The sequence below is a fragment of the Bipolaris sorokiniana genome (assembly GCF_000338995.1).
Source record: "Bipolaris sorokiniana ND90Pr unplaced genomic scaffold COCSAscaffold_12, whole genome shotgun sequence".
In the NCBI taxonomy this organism is placed as follows: domain Eukaryota; kingdom Fungi; phylum Ascomycota; class Dothideomycetes; order Pleosporales; family Pleosporaceae; genus Bipolaris; species Bipolaris sorokiniana.
In genome coordinates, this window is record NW_006911906.1 from 1,165,762 (window position 1) to 1,184,246 (window position 18,485).

At 50.8% G+C, this 18,485-nt stretch overlaps 4 protein-coding genes across 4 annotated transcripts; 1 reads left to right on the forward strand and 3 right to left on the reverse strand.

Moving 5' to 3' along the window:
• Positions 1-174: 174 nt before the first annotated feature.
• COCSADRAFT_96001 (uncharacterized protein) lies at positions 175-2,286 on the reverse strand (the record flags this gene model as incomplete). The annotated part of the gene is made up of 1 exon (XM_007704784.1): positions 175-2,286. The coding sequence occupies one exon, from the start codon at positions 2,284-2,286 to the stop codon at positions 175-177; it is 2,112 nt and encodes a 703-aa protein (XP_007702974.1).
• Positions 2,287-2,814: 528 nt separating this feature from the next.
• Positions 2,815-6,323, forward strand: COCSADRAFT_163118 (uncharacterized protein; the record flags this gene model as incomplete). Its single annotated transcript, XM_007704785.1, has 3 exons — positions 2,815-3,559; positions 3,611-5,338; positions 5,398-6,323. The coding sequence occupies 3 exons, from the start codon at positions 2,815-2,817 to the stop codon at positions 6,321-6,323; spliced, it is 3,399 nt and encodes a 1,132-aa protein (XP_007702975.1).
• A 1,429-nt stretch (positions 6,324-7,752) lies between these two features.
• Positions 7,753-8,887, reverse strand: COCSADRAFT_234435 (uncharacterized protein). Its single transcript, XM_007704786.1, has 3 exons — positions 8,631-8,887; positions 8,046-8,578; positions 7,753-7,954 (listed from the first exon to the last, which is right to left on the reverse strand). Exons 1-3 carry the CDS (start codon positions 8,655-8,657, stop codon positions 7,861-7,863), a joined length of 654 nt encoding a protein of 217 aa, XP_007702976.1. The 5' UTR covers positions 8,658-8,887; the 3' UTR covers positions 7,753-7,860.
• Positions 8,888-9,285: 398 nt separating this feature from the next.
• Positions 9,286-11,234, reverse strand: COCSADRAFT_234458 (uncharacterized protein). Its single transcript, XM_007704787.1, has 3 exons — positions 10,843-11,234; positions 10,736-10,792; positions 9,286-10,685 (listed from the first exon to the last, which is right to left on the reverse strand). Exons 1-3 carry the CDS (start codon positions 11,068-11,070, stop codon positions 9,423-9,425), a joined length of 1,548 nt encoding a protein of 515 aa, XP_007702977.1. The 5' UTR covers positions 11,071-11,234; the 3' UTR covers positions 9,286-9,422.
• Positions 11,235-18,485: the final 7,251 nt, after the last annotated feature.

Sequence of the window (18,485 nt, forward strand, 5' to 3'; positions counted from 1 at the left end):
AAGGCAGTGTTGACAGGCGAAAGCCATGATTCATCTGCAAGAGTGGATCATACTATTCAAAGATTTATTCATCCAGTCCTTTTATGTTTTTCTCTAAAACGCCATGCAAAATGCTACGATATCTCCATTTCGAGACCAACAAGAAAAAGAAAAAGTACATGAAAACCCACCTCTCTAACACCACAACCTCAGCGTCCCATCTGCACCCGCAGAAACACACCACGGCTCCCTGGGATGCCAATCCAGCGCCATAACTCCCAACTTGCTCTTCACCTTGTGCCCCTTGAGCACCTTCAACGGCACAATCGTCGCATTCTCCATCAAATCACCCACAACCTTACCGTGGAAAACCTGAATCGTGCCATCATCCGAGGTATCAGCAAACAGCGGCAGACCACCCTGATGAAACTTGACCGAGCGCACCGCCTCCTTGTGGAACCGCATCGTCTTGTACGGTTTAGTCGAGAGATCCATATCCATCCAGAGGACACGCTTGTCGTATGAACTGACAATCAGATTGTCGCCACCTGGATGAACATCGATGTTGGAGATCCATTTCGCGCCGGGTTGCAGTATCTTGACGAGTTCCTGCTTGGCGAGATCGTAGGCACGGATCGTGTTGCGGGTTGCTGCGAAGAAGATTGCTTTGGACGGGTGGAACTGCGCTGTTTGGGCGAGACCCTTGAGGCGGCGGAAGGGAAGCTGGGTAAGGTGTTTGGAGATGGCGTGGATGGCGATTGCGGTGGATTGGCCGCGGGGGGAGACGGTGGTGAAGTATTCGCCTTTGCGGTGCCAGTTTAGGACTTTGATGGCAGAGCGGACTTGCACTTGGAGGAGGACACCCTTGGATTCGAGGCGTGTGCCCGGGCGACTCCATTTGCCAGGGGGTTGTTTGGGAGCATCTTCGCCCTTGGGTGTTGTGGCACCTTTTGTGGCGGCGTAGCCCCAGCCTGCGTCAAGGACGTCGCGGCTGGCTTGTTCGATGTCAGGGGAGAGAAGGGTAAAGGGGACGATGAGGAAGACGTTCTCGCCACAGGCAGCCGCGACGATAGATGCGTCCTTTGTGGGCCTCCATTGTACGGCGTCGACGGCCTCTTCATCTGAGAGCTTAGCATTCCAGACTTGTCGGCTAGTCAGAATTTCCCAGATTCGAATGTAGCCGTCGTCGCCTCCACTGGCAACGAAGATGCCGAGTGGGTCAACAGAGACGCAGCGTACGCGCCCTTCTTGTCCACGGAAAATTGCAGCACAAGTTGTAGGGAAAGGCTTGAGTTCCTCGGGGTTCGGTAGCTTGGGTAATAGGGATTCCGGGTCGATGTTGAGTCGGTTTCTTCGTACACGAGGAGCCAGGTAGAGGTCCAGACTTCGCTCGAATCGTTCCTTGACAAATGTCTCATAGCCGGGAACTTTGCGTAGCGCCTCGTAGTTCTTAGGCAAGAATTCCCTCTCTCGGTCCTCCTCGTCTGCCTCCAACCATGCCTTCTCCTCATCCGTGTCTGGTAGGTACTCAGGTGGTGGGTGGTAACTTGCTTCGTAGCCTGGCGGTGGCAGCTTGGGAGCGGGAATGTGCATTGTGTTGTCTGGCCGGGGCTTCTCGTCGGCCCAAACGTCAAAGGTGAATTCATCCTGCTCTTCTTCCTCTTCTTGCGGCGGCTTGTAGGGTTTGATGCGACCCTCTTTGATAGCCTTGACAAGCTTCATGACACGCTTGGCTTCGTGCTTGGAAGGAATGAATCGCCGCTTGGGCTCGGGCGCAGCGCTCAGTGGCATAATCTCCTGCTTGCCGGAGAAGTAGGCGACCATTTCCGGGTAGGGGTCGTAGCCATCCTCGACAACCTCATTCCTTGTGAGCCTCTTGAGCACGTCTAGCTCCTCTTCCGACAGGTTCAACGGCTTTCCTGTCTCGGGATCCGTCAGACCTGTCCAGCCCTTCGGTATGTCAATGCTATCCAAAAGCGCATCCAATGCCTCTCCCTTAGCTGGACGCATGATTTTCTTGCCGTTAATGTCATAGCCGATGTGGGGATATTCGTCGTAGTACTTGAGGTCAATATTGCCAATTGTGTTTGTAGCTTCGGCGTCGGAGTCGTCCGACTCGTAGATTGGGTCAATCTCTTTGTACAGGTAGCGGGTGTTGCCGTGTGCGTCTGTGGTCACAGTGTAATTGGGCCTGAGGTTTTCGTCGTCGTCTAGCTCTGCGCTTGCGCCAGTATCGAGGTCCATCTCATAGGTCGGTAATCCCTTCTTCTTTCGCAAAGGCCCGTCGGAGGTGTTGAGGTTGCGCATTTCCTCACGAATTTGCTCTTCATCACTGTTCTCCTCTTCCTCTTCCTCATCCTCTGCATCTTCATCGGAAAGGCCCTCAATCACGCTGCTGGCATCCGTCTCGACATCTTCTTGTTGGCTGTCGTCCGAGTCGTCTTCGGAATGCGACAAGATGCCCTCGAGCAGTCCGCCACCTAATTCATCTTCTGAATCGCTGGGCTCAGGCGCCGGGCGAGTGACGACCTTTCTCTTGCGCGGATTCACAGACATTTTGTTGGTGGTTTGGTGTTCTTTGCTTCACCTTTGCCGTGAACTGTCGCAACCTTCCAAAAATTATTCCTAGCGCCCCAAGATTTCGGCTTTAGCGTCTCGCACGTGCCACAATTCCATCGGCCAAGGCAGACGGACGCTTGGGACATGTACAACTTTGGGACTTGGAAACATCTCGACGACCATTCACCCCACGCAGTTACAGTGACGCCACCATCTACTGCTGCACGAGTGACACTGCATTGCATTGACTGCACACAGTAATACCACCGACTTAAGATGGCGACGCGCCACGCTGATTCCTCAAGGTACGACGACCGAGATCGTCGACGCTACAGCCCGCGGCGCGACAGATCCAGAGACAGAGACCGAGACCGTCGAGGAGACCGCTACAGTGGAGAGAGCCGCTTCAGAGATGACAGGGACCGCCGGGACCGTCGTGACCGGGATCGCGACACATACTACCGCCGCTCGCGCTCTCCCCCTCGCCGCCGTGACCGATCACGAGACCGTGGAGACCGCTACAGCAGACGGGACCGCGACGATGACAGAGACAGGCGCAGACGCTCTACTTCACGCCGGCCTGACTCTCGTTCGTCAATCACACCAGCGCCAGATAACAGACGGGATCGACTAGATGCTCCCCCGCGCGACGACAGGAAGAAAGACCCCGAGACACAAGCCAAGGACAAGCTCGCCGAACGCGCGGCAAAGCTGGCCGAATGGAAGAAGCGCAATGCTGAGCGTCTTGCCAAAGAAAAGACAGACACACAGGGCTCTGGTGCCTCACCAGCTGGCACTGCGCCTGCGACCCCCTCCGCTGCTGCTGCGACGCCGCCTCCCCAGGCCCCAGCAAGTGAGGCCAAGCTTGACACCGCTAAGACTAAAGTTCCGCAGAAGAGCGTTACTGAGAAACTCAAACAGAAGCAGCCCGAGAAGTCGACCTTCAAGCTGGATGCTTCTGCTGCCGCCCGCCCCTTGGACATGGCCAAACCTGCTGGCAAAACAGTGACGGCCGCTAGCAGTATGTCTTCCACCATACCCCCTTTACACAATCACGGGCTCACCCATACAGATCAATCAACAGCCAAGGGCAACGGCAACATTGGCTCTTTCGGCCTCAAGACTAAGACAGCAGCAGAAGCCGAGGCTGAAACTTCGAGAAAAGCCTTCCTCGACGAAGAAGGCCCAACGCGCAAGCGCAAGTTTCAAGCCCTCCCCGAATTTACTGCGAACGACGAACCTGAACCCGAAGCTGACGGTGCCGAAGACGATGACGCTGCAATGAGTGGCATTGGAAGTGATGATGAAGAGAACAATGCGGAGCTCCAGGCTCGCCTCGAGAAGCGTCGCGCGGATATCGCCAACGAGAACAACCAAGACGCTACCATGGAAGAAGCACCTACCGTCCAAGTCCCCGCCGCCGACAAGATGGACGTTGACGAAACTGTAGGGGCCGAAGAAGACGAAATCGATCCTCTCGATGCCTTTATGGCCGACTTGACCGAACCACAACCCAGCCGCGGTGCACCTTCGGGCCAGGCCATGTTCGCCGACGAGCTCGAGCCTGTCGAGACCTCTGTTGAGGCGCAAGATCTTCTCGAACTTCGTGCTGCCAAGAAAAAGAAGAAGGAGGTTGCCACTGTCGACCATGATAAAGTTGAGTACGAGCCGTTCCGAAAATCTTTTTACACTGAGCCGCTCGAGGTTTCTCAGATGACGCCAGAAGAAGTTGCCGATCTCCGTCATGAGCTTGACGGCATAAAAGTGAAGCCAGATGATGTGCCTCGTCCCGTCACCAAGTGGGCCCAGATGGGCTTGCTGCAGGCAACCATGGACGTCTTCACTCGCGTAGGCTACCAGAAGCCCACATCTATTCAGGCACAAGCTGCTCCCATTTCTCTTTCTGGACGTGACCTCATTGGTGTCGCGAAAACTGGTTCTGGAAAGACACTCGCGTTCGGTATACCTATGATTCGTCACATTCTTGATCAACGCCCACTGAAGCCGTCTGATGGTCCTATTGGACTGATCCTTGCTCCCACCCGAGAGTTGTCATTGCAAATTGTCCATGAGCTCAAACCGTTCCTCTCAGCTTCTGGCATAACTATCAAATGCGCTTACGGTGGACAGCCCATTTCCGACCAGATTGCTATGATTAAGCGTGGTGGCATACACATTCTCTGTGGAACACCCGGTCGCCTGATCGATTTGATGACTGCAAACCAGGGACGTGTGCTCTCCTTCCGCCGCATTACCTATGTTGTTCTTGATGAGGCTGATCGCATGTTCGACATGGGTTTTGAACCACAAGTCATGAAGATTCTTGCAAACGTGCGCCCCGACCGTCAAACCGTGCTCTTTTCAGCAACCATGCCAAAGAACATGGTTGCATTGGCCCGTAAAGCCCTGAACAATCCAGCAGAAGTGACAATCGGTGGTAGATCCAAAGTGGCTCCTGAGATTACCCAGATCATATCCATTGTTCCTAATAGTTATGAGAAAAAGATCAACCAGCTGCTCTTGCATCTCGGTCAGCTCTTTTCAGAGGATGAGAATGCACAGGTATTGATTTTCACCGAGCGGCAGGAAACTGCGGAAGATTTGTTGTCCAAGCTCTACAAGGCCAAGTATTTCTCTGTTAACACGATTCACGGAGCTAAAGATCAGACCGATCGTAACGAAGCGATCAGTGATTTCAGGCAAGGTGTTCTTTCTATTCTCATTGCCACGTCAGTAGCAGCACGTGGTCTGGATGTCCCCGGTCTGGCACTTGTCTTGAACTTTGACTGTCCAACTCACTGTAAGTACCAATTCCATCACTGCGTATATATAGTGTTTCTTTGCTAACATACTTGATAGTGGAAGATTACGTTCATAGGTGCGGTCGTACTGGTCGTGCAGGTAACAAGGGTACTGCTATTACCCTTATTGAGAACCCCGGTCAAGAGCGTTTTGCTATTCATCTTGTCAAAGCACTAAAGGAGAGCGGAGCAGAAGTTCCTGAAAAGCTTCAAGAAATGGCAGACACATTCCATGAGAAGGCCAAGGCAGGTACCGAAAAGTACTATGGTGGCTTTGGTGGTAAAGGTCTCGATCGACTTGATGCAACTCGTGCTCTTGAGAAGAAGCGCGAGAAGCGTCAGCTCAAGCTGGAAGGTATTGAAGACAGCGATGACGAAGAAGAAATTCTACCCATTGTCAAGAAGCCTGAGGTTACTGGTCCTGGCGCGGCCAAGGCTGCTGAAGGAACTACACCTGCTGCTGAAGTCGAAGATCAACCGCACTGGATGAAGCTGCTCAACAGCAAGATTGTTGTCAATAAGACCGAGCGCCCCGAGGCTGCAGCGACTGGCAAGCCGATGAGTGCAAGGGAGAGAGCCATGGCCGCTGCCTCCAAGGTCGACGGTAGGCTCAGCAAGAAGGGCATGATCCATGCGGGTCAGCCTATCGACAACAAGGGTCCTGACGCCGGTCTCTACCATTCAACTATTGAGATCAATGACTTTCCCCAGAAAGCTCGATGGGCCGTCACCAATCGAACCAATGTGGCCAAGATTCTGGATCAGACTGGTGTCTCAATTACGACAAAGGGTAACTTTTACCCACCTGGCAAGCAGCCTGGTGAGAATGATCTTCCCAAGCTGTACATTCTGGTTGAGGGAGATACGGAGAACATTGTCACACAGGCTATGATGGAACTCACCCGCCTCCTGCGCGAAGGTACAATTGCGGCAGAAGATGCATCTACGACTCGTACCGCCACTGGTCGATACAGTGTTGTTTGAGAGTCTTCCGCCTGTTAAGAATCTTCTTGCATGCGCATCCTTTTTTCCTATACGATTTCCACAGCTGTCACACTGCCACTACGAGTGTCAGACATTGTTGCGGCTCTCTTGTTTTCTGCTCAGGATTGATGGGGACGGACATTGCATTCGGAAACGGAAATGGACATTTGAACAAAGCGCACGCTTCCAGAGCATTCAGATGGGGTTTCAGCAAACAGGAATCTAAGATCCTCTTCAAAACGTGAGTGTGGATCTAATGTCGACTCACCCTCTTCTTTGATTTACACCACCTCGTAGCAGGTCTATCTTGAGCCGCAGCCTCAGCCTCCTTGTTCTTCCCGCTTCACCGATCGTGTGATAATCGGGTTCTACGGAAACGGCGTCTTTTGTACATTAAGAAAAATAAGTTCGCGCCTGCATTTCAGTTCTCTACACAGCAGCAACGGGTATGAGAGAAGGGACAGCAGGTTCTCAGTTCTACGTAGGGGTGAGGCTTCCTTTGTATGGACCTACACAGTTTGAGTGTCTTTTAAAAGAATGTGTTTAAATTGAAACTAGAATAATTCTCTTCAACGAATGCATAGTCGTCAAGTACTCTTTGCCTCTGCAACCTCTGATCGTGTCGCTGAATCCCTATTCCTACCACACTCCAGGCATTTGGTATCACAAACTCCCCAATAAACCACCGTCACACACGTTAGATTGTGCAAGAAGCCTCTTCCCGTCCGCACATACATGTAACTCATTCTAGAACCCACAATGACACCTCGCGTGGCCACCGGCCCTTGCTGCCGTCGACCGGTACCCATTTATATCCTCTCTTTTCACAACCGACGAATCGGGAGCGTACCAGCCCTGGCACTATGCCTTTTGCAGCAAACACAACCAACATGCATGCATACTAGCGAATAAGCACTAGCTGGAGTAGTTAAGAATCTTGCATACAGTAAGCTTCCACATGCCGTTTAGTTAGTTCCTGGCACAAGGGTGGCGGAGCCAAAAAATGCCACATGAAGTGGCAAAAAAGTGACTACCACCTGCGAAGGTGAGGGGAAGCGGGAAGCGAGAAAAGCAGATATACCCCAGAACACCGTGCGTGCGGTAAAGCATGGGAATTGGTCACGCTGGGTGCTTGTTTGTCGTCTTGCTTTCCGGCACATGCATGGTCCACGCCTCCATAGGCCTGGTGCCTAGGCTGGATTTGGATATCCCTTTGTCGAGCGGGTTTTGCTTCGTGCGCAGACCAAAGCGTGCGGGGGCTGAGGTTCTTTTACCCCAATTTCGGGGCCAAGATGAGCGGGAAGAGGTGGAAGGAACATGATGGAGGCGTATGGGGAAAAGTTTAATTTCGCGGCCACGCGGCCACGCTGGCGCGTTGAATGGTGGATGGTGGGTTGTGGGGGTTTTAGACCAACCACAGGAAGGGTTTTTCTCTTCGGCTATACCGTACAGTTCGTGTATCTTGCTGAAGCTTTGTCTTATCGAGCTTCTAGAATCTTGAGCGTGCTGGTTGCGGTAGAGGGAGTTCTTTTCTGGTTTAGCTCAGGCGTTGGAGGTATCCTTGTGCGATCAAACGTTCGACATCGCCCTGGCGGACGTAGAATTGGGAATTTTTGGTCAGGGTTATTGAGCTGTGCAATTTCATTGGTTGGTTAGCTTATCGGCTTTTGTTCCTGCCGTGCTTCGGCATGCCGAAGTTCATCAAGGGGTGACTATACGTACCCGTACTCGGTCTGTATCTCACCGGCATCCTTGAGCACTCGGACGTCAATGAAGAGATCGCGTGGTGGCTCCAGGCTCCCTGTTAGGTCGATATCTGTCCATTGGCCCTTATATGCCGCGAGGAGGTCACTGTACTGTCTTACGTATTCCTCCTCTTCTGGGCTCAGACTACTCTCCTCTCTTCCGCCCCCAGTACCTAGGGCGCTTCCCCTCGTGGCTTCTGCGGCGTGGTCTCTGCTACCCTGTTGCTCGAGTACGTCAATTCCCTCCCAACAATACTCTTCCAACTTATCACTGCGGACCCGGTGGTAGGCCAATAGACATCGCTTGTTGCGGCGCATGCAGAGGTGGTTGACAAGGAGTGCGCAAGCGGTTTCGGGTGAGGCGCTGGGATTGAAGGAGCCACTGTAAGGAGCGAGAATAGAGGACACGTCCTTATCCAGGTCGCGTACTTCGCGTACAATAGAGCGTGTAAGTTCCGAGGCGTAGGGCGGGAGATGAGGAAGGGCGAGGGTGCGCTTTGCGTTTTGGACCTGGCTTTTTCTTAGACGTGACCAAATCATGGGGCACCAAGGGTATCGCTACCAGCTTATTTGCTGCTTCGCCGTACATGGCTGAGGTATGTGTGTGTGTGTGCTGTTGGTAAGTTGGGGATATCGTGAGTAATGGCGACTTTTTGCCTAGGGTGCTATACTATATTCGAGTTGTACGAAGAGCAGCTATTTCCAGGCTTATGGCAATCCTGCTAATGGTGCAGAAGCAAGTTTCTGGATTGCCTTGAAGAGTGCATCTGTACTAGCATATCATGAGGAAGTGTTCAATTCGTGGATGGTTGCCCGACCCCTCATTGGTAGAAGAGCAAAGCGCGTCCGCGCTGGAGACAGGGGTGCATGGGTGGGGCAGAGACGGCAATAATAGGTCTTGGCATTGTCAAGTCCAATCTCACTCTTCTGGCAATCCCTTGCACACCACCATCTACCTACGCACCCTCACTCGCCAGACTCTACACAGGCCGCCTGGAAAGATGCGCGTCTTTAGTATCATCACAAATCATTTGGTCCGAGGAGTTTCGGCAACCGCGGTATCACGCCCGTAACATTTAGCAAAGAGTGTCTGCAGGAACATGAAGCTCTACTGGCTCTTTTCTGTCTATCTATAGCTGAATCATATCTAATGTGCTCCAATTTCCGGAGCTTTTTTCTTTAAAAAAAAAGGAGGCCATGTATGCTACCGGTGGTGTACGTAGCAAGGGTTCACCAGGCGCCATTCTACCCCCAACCAAGAGAATGGGTATCGTCGCGTGAAAGCTGAATCGTACATCATATTGCATGGAAACAACAAAATCACTCATACAGACATAAGCTGAAACGTCTCAACTCATTGTTCACCCACCCATTTGTCGAACTCCGACTCTTGCACCAAAGACACCATGGTCGGATCAGGTTGCCAAGCCTGATACTCGTCATGCGGAAGATCCAGCAAGTTGTCGAGGTCGTGATACGATAACGCTTCTTGCATGCTGATCTGGTTGTTCCGGAAATCGTTGGTTTGGAGAGATGCTAGATCAACACTGGACTGACTGCCTTCATATGCCAATAGCATCGGGTCCAACCGCCCCTCGTCAAAGGGCGTTCTCACATGTGGATGGAGTTGTTGGAGTAAGTCGTCCGCGCTGCCTCCGGGCAAGCCAAGCATCGACGGGTTCGATTGGAATTGGTTGGAGAGCGTCGAGGAACTCAACGACTTATGAAGGTCGTCTGCGTAGCTCGGGCTCATGTGCATGTTCGCATACGGTGCAGAGTGGTAAGGCCAGTTGTAGAGATCATTGTGGCTCATCGGCATTGGCATTGGCATAGGTCGTCCTTCATTCGTCATCTCCCATGAGGATCTGTTAACACCGTTCGCGTTTGGTCCGAATGCTCCATCGAAGTATTCTGCGCCAACCCCGGTTGATGGGTAACTGATCGAGCGTTCGATCCGTCTAGTTTGCCGAGGGCGTGACCTTCCCGCACCTGGGGCCCACTCGGTATCGTCCAAATCGCTCGGCTCTTCATCTTCTGACCATTCATTCCTTCGCTTCCGAGGTGGAGCGGCCGTCTTGCTTGGTGAAAATTTGTACGTCGGGTGCGCGTTCTGATGGTTGATTCTCTCAAGCTTTGCATATTCGCTGTAGAGGTCGCGGATCTCTGGCGGCTCAAGAGGCCAGCTTTCCCCGGCTACTGACGACACAACTTGATGGTTGTTTTGTAAGCACCATGACTTGGCTCTTTCTGCGAATGCTGATCTGTACAGCATGAATGAGTTCATTGGGCGAGCGATGTATCCGTTCCGCTTTTCTGCTTCTCGCCTTCGAACATCCGCCGGCCTGTTGACCCACTCTTCCATGTTCTTGATCGGAATGTTATGAAGCTCTTTTGTTAATATACTCAGCGGCGCAGTCAGCTTGGGTATTTTCTGCCTGTCTCCCTTTGCTGTTTTTGCTTTCCTGGATCTTTGTATTGCTTTTGGTCTTAGGCTAATCTGAGTCTCTGTTGGAGATATGGATGCGGTCATTGTTCTTCTGCTGCGGGTCGCCGCCCGACTAGATTCGTCGCCGTTGGCAGATCTTGGTGTTGGCGGAGAGAACAAGACTTGATCGTTCTATTATCCATTAGCCATGTCGCCACTGACTCTGCCTGGGACTCACTTACCGACATGCGGCCATACGAGCCGTTGGGAAAAAACTTTGTCGGCGGTTCATAACCGTCCTGGGGGTTGATCAGAATTTTAATGGGCATGAGAATGCAGGTTTGCTCACGTATTGTAGACCTACTAGTCCAAGTCCACGAATGTGGTCGTCGCCATGTGACGCATGCGAAGGGATGCCTTGGTGCGCCACCGAGCTTGGGGAACCATACCCTGCCTCACCGAATGAACATTCGTGGTCTGCGTTGTATTCGGCAACTTGGTGAAGTCCGACTTGGTACTCTGCCCCAGCATTCGGCGGGGTGGGAGGATGTTGTTGGATGAACGAATCACCCCTCATCGTTACGAGAATCAGCGCACAATGGAGTTGGCCGCTGCGACAGTGGAGATTGCGGGCGGACGCGCTGTTCTCTCTACCGCTTTTGTCTTCGCCTCCTGACTCAGTGCCTTACCAGAAGTGGCTGCGTCGATTTTCCAAGGTGGTAGTCTAGTAACAGGTCGAAAATATGTCTCTGCACTGCAGGTGAGGTGTTTCAGCAACTGAGGACGGTGGCTGAGACGTTGTCTCTGATCTCTAGTCTTGTATTGCTCAAGGCCCCTCCAGCCAAATGGTCGTGTTGCAAATGTGTTGCTGCATATAAGTCAGTAACTACAACTAAAACCTTGCTTCATGTCAGGTTTGCTGTGTCGCGACGATGCATAGCAGTCCGCAAAGCGTTCAGGGGACGAACTTATTGCAGCTACCCGTTTCTCACCGGCCCCGATGCTTTGGTATGTGTACAAGCAAATTCGACCACTACAAGACGCCAAATTGTAGGAAAGGTATGCAAATAGCGTACCTGAGCTGTGTTTTCCTGATCTGTTACTCTTTGCGGCGATGGCGGAGGAGCTAGAACAAGGTGTGAAGGGCGGATCAACTAAAGAGAATTCTTTGTCCAGGGCCAGTCATAAGATGATATTTGTAACGAACTACTCAATATCGAGTTCTACTGTTCACTTACACTGTAGTGTATCTGCGTCTCAGCGTGGACAAAGAGACTACCGGATTGGTGATGGCTGGGTACGCTTGCCGCACTAAGGAGCTGCGCTGTTTTTGTACTATTAGCCTCCCCACTGATTCAACACATACCTGATGGCGCAAACTTAGCCCTCTGGTCCGTTCACGTCTCGAAGCTCAGTAACTCGCGTTTTTTTCTCCAGTGGTGTGGAAAACGGCCCTCAGCCCCTCCGCCATGATAGCTCTGGGCGGAAGCTACGCCTGATTAGGACGCCCTTTCGCAAGATTCATCCAGCCTCAGTGAGTGTTTACCAGTTTTGACAAGGATCCAACATGGCTTGCAGCAGTCATGTGCCCTTGGCGTTCACCATCGTAAGCCACATTCACTGGTATCTTTAGCTATTGGTACTCCCTGGGGAATTATGATCAATCAGATCATGGCTACTCGTCAAATACCAATCACAGCTTTGGCGCTGACGGTCCTTCCTCTTTCAAAATCAGTATCGTGGGAGGTACTTGATCTCAATCTTCTTACAGGTTCAGATTGGTTGGCGGAAATACACCTGGTCATTCCGTCACTTAGCAGCTTGATTTAGCGTCCTCCTTACGGATGGCTGCATATCATATATGCCAGAACCCTGACAGTTGGTCATGCTTGGTAGGGCTAGCCATAATACCGCAATATCTAAAGTCTATCATGCGGGCTAACATGCATCTATGCAATCAGTTCATGGGAAAACCCTGAACTAGCTGGTACTCAAACATGATACATCTGTTGATTTTGGCATTTGCAGCGGGTGGACAAAGGACCAACATGGTATTCCGATACGCTGGTCATGGTGCGCCACTACAGTAAGGCTGAGCAGCCCGTTGACCGCTTGAACCAAGAACAATCTCGTCAACCCTGTCCGTTCGCGGCTGTTTAGTTCAGCGTGAATGAATTCTGAGGCAGGTCTATTCGGGGAACTTGGTATTCAATATCTCTAAGCGACAAGCAGTGGACAACTCAGCAAGGTCTTGCACACTGGATGCATGCAGCAAAAAGTTCAGTTACTTCCGGTCGATCGTGTCGATATGCGCTTCCTGTAGACCTCCTTCCGGAATGAGTGCTAGGACCATTGTGGTATGTCAACCAAACAGTCTCAACTTTGTGTAACCCCGTTTGACCGACCCTCAAAGGCAGTGTCAATTGGTCTGAGCAAGCGCGAAACAAATGTGGATCCCATCACTACCGACATCACTGTAGATCAGGGGGTTCGATGTAGTTTGTGAAATTTGGACATGTCTGTTTTGGCCGGTACACCTAGAACAACGGTAAATAAGCTACGATGACGATTGTAGTTCCGTCAAAGTGTTCTAGAAGTACACATCAGCTAGCTCGATCAGTAATGGATCACTTCTGGGGATATTACGTTGTGTTACCACTGTCAGATGCTAAACTCTCGCCGTAGAAAGGAACCTATGGGCACATATGCATCTAGGCGACTTCATCACTGTCAACGACCACCTGCTGTGCCCTTATCCTGACTTCAGCTCACTCAAGCCAGCGATACTCTCATCGCTAGCCAGAAGTTATTGCTGAGCCGCCAGTCCACGTTTTGAGACTCCGATGTCACGAGGGTGTCAGTAAGGCTTGCAGTATATCCACTGCTAGCTGTCCGTAAGGAACGCTGCGCGTATCTCACGGGCTCATATCAATGGTTATATTTTTATAATTTGATTGGCTGTAAAAAATAGTAACGAATGGAAAGCTAGCGATTATGCTCTCCATGGCAGCCAATGATCACTGTAGCCCCCCTACTTCATGCAAGCGCGAGAGGGTTTCGACGGTTTACCCCACTTGATCACAATCATTACCACGGAACATTTACATAGCACAGAAGTGCCGTCGACAGTCTAGCCGTCGTCACCAACATATTTTGGGACACTACGGTCTGTAGGCTCCAGCAGCAGTCCCTTTCTGCCCACAGGATAATAGCGACCGCGTTAAGCGACATGATTGGACCGTCGCAAGTAGGCGAACGGTTGCGGTTGAATCAAGAAACTATGCCGTGAGGTTCTTGCTCGGGGCTCCCGCTGATTAATGTGGGACTCAAATGCAATAATCGCGCCATTTCCGGACCAAGCACGTAGTGAATGGTAGCCACTAACTGCTTGAAGTCACCTCATGCGACCGGATCCGCTCAATAGCCCAGTCAACTGCGAGTCCTCTGGTGATACGGCTGTTTGGGGTCAGTCGCGATGGGTAGCTGTCGAATATTTGATCACGACGATGGAAGAAAATTCCCCGGACAACAACGTACTTACATCAGATCTTTGGCTACGCTGAGATGAGTGGGCGAGGATAAGAGCGCATCTGTCAGCAAGGACATGTCACAACAGTTCAAGCTCAGCCAATCGTCGATCTGCGCTCAGCGAGGGGGGACATCCAACAAGCCATGTAAAGCTAGAAACTTTAGCCACCTTCCATTCTTTTCTTCGCCTACCAGCCGACCGTTTGACTTTCGGATGTCTGATTTCCCATGTTCATCCTCCATGCATACTGGGCTCGTCCCTGTTCTTCACAGCGCGCCACTCTCAATTACGCTAAAAGCTGACCACGATGGTATTCAGAAAAATGGGATTTAGCAATGGCGCCTTTCTAAGTTCAGTCAGCTAGAGCTGTGATACACTATCCTATGAACTTGGTGGCGCGCTGACACACCTTGCCACTTAAGCCGCACTTCTCTAGCTTGCATTTGTCGAGTGCCTACCGTAAGAGGTCCCAGACTTAATATGGGAAATGGTGCTCCTTTAGGTTTAGAGAATGGAAGTATTAAGTATATTCTATCGGGCTGCGACGATCATGATCACGTTGACTTTAGCAAGTACTTGGTGCGCCGGCTGAAAACGATTCGAAAACGAATGTCTTGTCTCGAGTAGACAATAAGCTAGATGCAAGGTACCAACCATACACGTCAGAAAAAGCAGACTTCTTGGTGGGTAACATGTTGTGATTGTGGTTCTCGAAAGGTCATCAGAAACTGGAGCAACCCCTTTTCCTCTCAGCTGTCGGGGACCCCAGGGGCTTGCACCAAACAAGCTAATAAAGAGTAGTGTGGCATTCCGGAAAGAGCCAAGCCTTTGAGGCTCACCTAAGTTCACTGCACAATCTGTCGATCGTTGATTTTTCTGAAAGGGCTTTGAAACAAAACCACCGAAACAATGAACTAGTCATATTAGATTAGTCATGGCGAAGAGTTTCTCTACGTTCACAGGCTGGGTAATCTGTATCGGTTTCATAGATGAACTTGCATTGGAGATAACTCCAGAGAACTATGTCGAACAATAACGGCCTCGAGAAGGATGTCTCCTTGTACGAAGATGAGACCACAAACCCACCAAGCGCTGGCAAGGAAGTGACGCGAAGGCGACCAACCTTACTAGGTTGTATAGAGGAAATTATAGAGGCTACTTCACCCCTCTCGTTGCCACGCGAAGGAGCAAATGCGACAGAAGGCGAGGCATATCAGGATGAAATTACATTTGGCATAGAAAGCCCAACCAGCGTGCTCGATGAGACTGATCACAGAAAGGATCCGAACTATTTGAAGCCCCGATCACAGAACAGTCCATCCAGCTATTTGGTACCTACAAGATCGTCCCAAGCGAAGAAACATGACAAGATTGAGCCTTTCGGTCGCCAGGGAAGTCCCTTACTGCGAACATCCTCCATGCATAACACACGGCCCATGTCTCCTCTGGCACGCAGTAGTAGTGCTCTCAGAAACTACACAAATGATAGTACTGAAAGTGGACACTTGTCTCGCTCGTTGACTGAAAAAAGGGGTGACGCTCATAAAATGCGGAGCTCCACCTTCAATTTGACGGATAGCCCGAAATTTCATGAGAATAATGTGACCAAGATACTTGGTGGTTGGAACCAGGGAAAAGATGCAGACTTGGGAGAGTCATCAAGAGTAGACGGATATGAGCGCCTAGAGGAAGAAGCAATGAAGGAACGATGCGAAGAACTGGAAATTACCAAAGAAGAGGTGGTGAGCCTGCGTCAGCGTAACTACGAGCTAGTAGCTGAGAATGGAAATCTCGAAGCTTTTAGCATGGAGCATGACAAGGCCGTAGAGGATAAACTGAAGTATTACAAGGCCGAATTGGAAACGTGGAAGCAAAACTACGATGCGCTCTCCACCAAGTGTCGAAAACTCGAGGAGCAAATTAAGGCCGAAACATCACAGAATGAAACGAAAGAAACAGAGAATAAGAAGCTCCGAGCAACAGTTGTGGAAAAGCAAAATGACACTGCCAAGATGAAAACTGAGCTCCAGAAAAAAGACAATGAATTAGTAGATATGACTCAACACGCCGCAAATACTGAAGAAGAGGCATTGGATAGCAACAGGAAACTTACAAGGCTACAAAAGTCAGTATGTGACATGGGCAAAATCATCGCAAGGTGGATACAAATATTGTTTAAAGGCGCAGCCATCGATCTTAATGATCTCGATCAGGTCATAAGAAATTGCGCAGATGATGCTGAGACCAACGAAGTGCTGTTGCATGTGAGGCAGTTGGTGAACATGTTTGTTGAGAAGAATGGAAGTCTGGAGCGTCAATTGGAGGATAAAAAATACGAAATCACAAACATTCAAAAGGCGATCGAAGAGCAATCGTACGAGGAAGTTCCACCGACTCCCGGTCTAATGCTTCCGACAAACCCGCTGTACAGCAGTGACAAAATCGAGACTCTCTACAAGGAGGAGCGAGCAAAGCGGATAGCTACCGAACAAAAGCTGAAAGCTCTTATTATAGAAGACAAGCAAGATTTGCAGCTCCAAAAGACCCAGCAAGATTTTCACTCGCAACTAGGAGACCTCCAAGCAGAAATTACTCTTCTCACCCAACAAGCCCAAGACTCCCAATACCAAGCCTCAGAATGGAAATCTGAACTCGCCCTCAAACAATCCGAACTCGACCTCCGCACCCACGAATTCCAATCTGCCCTCGTCGAAAAAGACAAAGAAATATTCACCTACATCTCCACCTACCACACCTTCACCAGCGACCCCTGGGCCCGCGCCCCCACCGCCCTCCACGGCAAAATCTCCACCCTCGAACGCGACTACGCCTCTCTCAAAAACTCCTTCAACCACACCTCCAACGCCGACGCCAAAAAACGCGACACTATAACGCGGCTAGAACGCAAACTCAAACTAGCAACCGCATACACGACCGACATGCAACAAGCCGTGTATGCGCGCGTAAAACTCCCTCCGCCCCCGGATTACGCAAGAATAGATGATGAGGAGTTTGAGTCGGAGTCTGAGCTAGATGATCCGTTGGAGATGCAGCCACCAAGGTTTACGGCACGGCCGAGGAAGGTGCCCAGGTATTTGATGGAGCCGGCGGTGGGGAGGAGGGAGAGAGCTGTGGAGATTTATAGGGAGGAGTTGAGGGTGAAGAGGGAGAAGGAGGTGTTGGGGTTGGTGGTGGAGGAGGAGGGGACGTAGGGAAGGGGGGGGGGAAAGTGGTGTTTAAAGAATTAAAGAAATAGAGGACTTTTGGTGTAAAGAAAGTAGCAAGTGACATTGTACTACATTGGAATAAATGTATCTACTGCTACTTATAAGAAATCGCAATAGACATTGCTATCCTCTAGCCTTGTCATTCTTGCACATGCCCACGCTCTACCTTCCTCCAAAAGCACATCTCCAACAAAATTATTGCATACATAGGTACATCCACACATCAGATTAAGAGGCCCTGCCACAATGTCCTCATAGCTTCAATTCATGGAATGCTCGCCTCGAAGTCCCACATTGCCTCCCCCAACGAACAACTTGGAAGTAAAATAACATAGAGTATGCGTTCAGATACATTAAGCCAAGAAGCTCACAAATTGGCGGAAGTATTCCAGCATAACGTAATGAAATGTCACTCCGCTACAGCCAACTACCTGCGCGAGCTCTATCCACGTGGAGCGGTACGTGCGCAGTAGAAATGTCGCTGGTCAAGCGAGGAGAAATTGAACGCTTAATCACGATGCTGCTCCTTTGATGAAGATGAGAAGACGATGCGTATTACAACGATGATCCATGTTGGACGCGACGAGGATGCGACATGGGTTCATTAGCAGCGTGTAGTTTCGCGACGATCAGGATGACGACGGCATGCCGCTAACAAACGTGGGGAAGCATGTAGCGTTCGCGGCTAGCAAGGGCTTTGCTTGGTGGCACTGGGCATTGTGAATCTTGTGTAGGCCGTGTAGGTGGTTTGTGTTTGCGCCAAATGTATCGTTGACAATCTGGTGATACGGACGAACATCGGATGGTAGTAAGCAAGACAGTCCTATGTGTTGTATGAGCGAGCACCGATGCAGCGCCACTTCAAATCATACGAATCAGGAAATGTGCCTTGCGAGTATAGAGATCGTCAGTGTTTGGTGTGGAGTACTTTTCCGCTTAATGACTCCCCCACGCGTTAATGCAAGCGTGTCCGCAAAGAGGAAGTCAACGGTCTCTTGATGCGATAAGATGTGATCCTTCTCTTGTACGACCGAGTGGTTTTGACCGCCTTATGGATTTCTAAGCTAGGGACTGCAGCAAGCCTTGAAAAATAAGGCTGATGACGACTTGTTTACATGGGTTGACATCGGTGTAAGCTGCAAGCATTTCCAGGTATTCCCACGTGTTCCGCCCACCCTTATTTTATCCTTCCTTTCTTCCCGTAAGAAAGTGGGATACCGACACGCTGTTCATCGG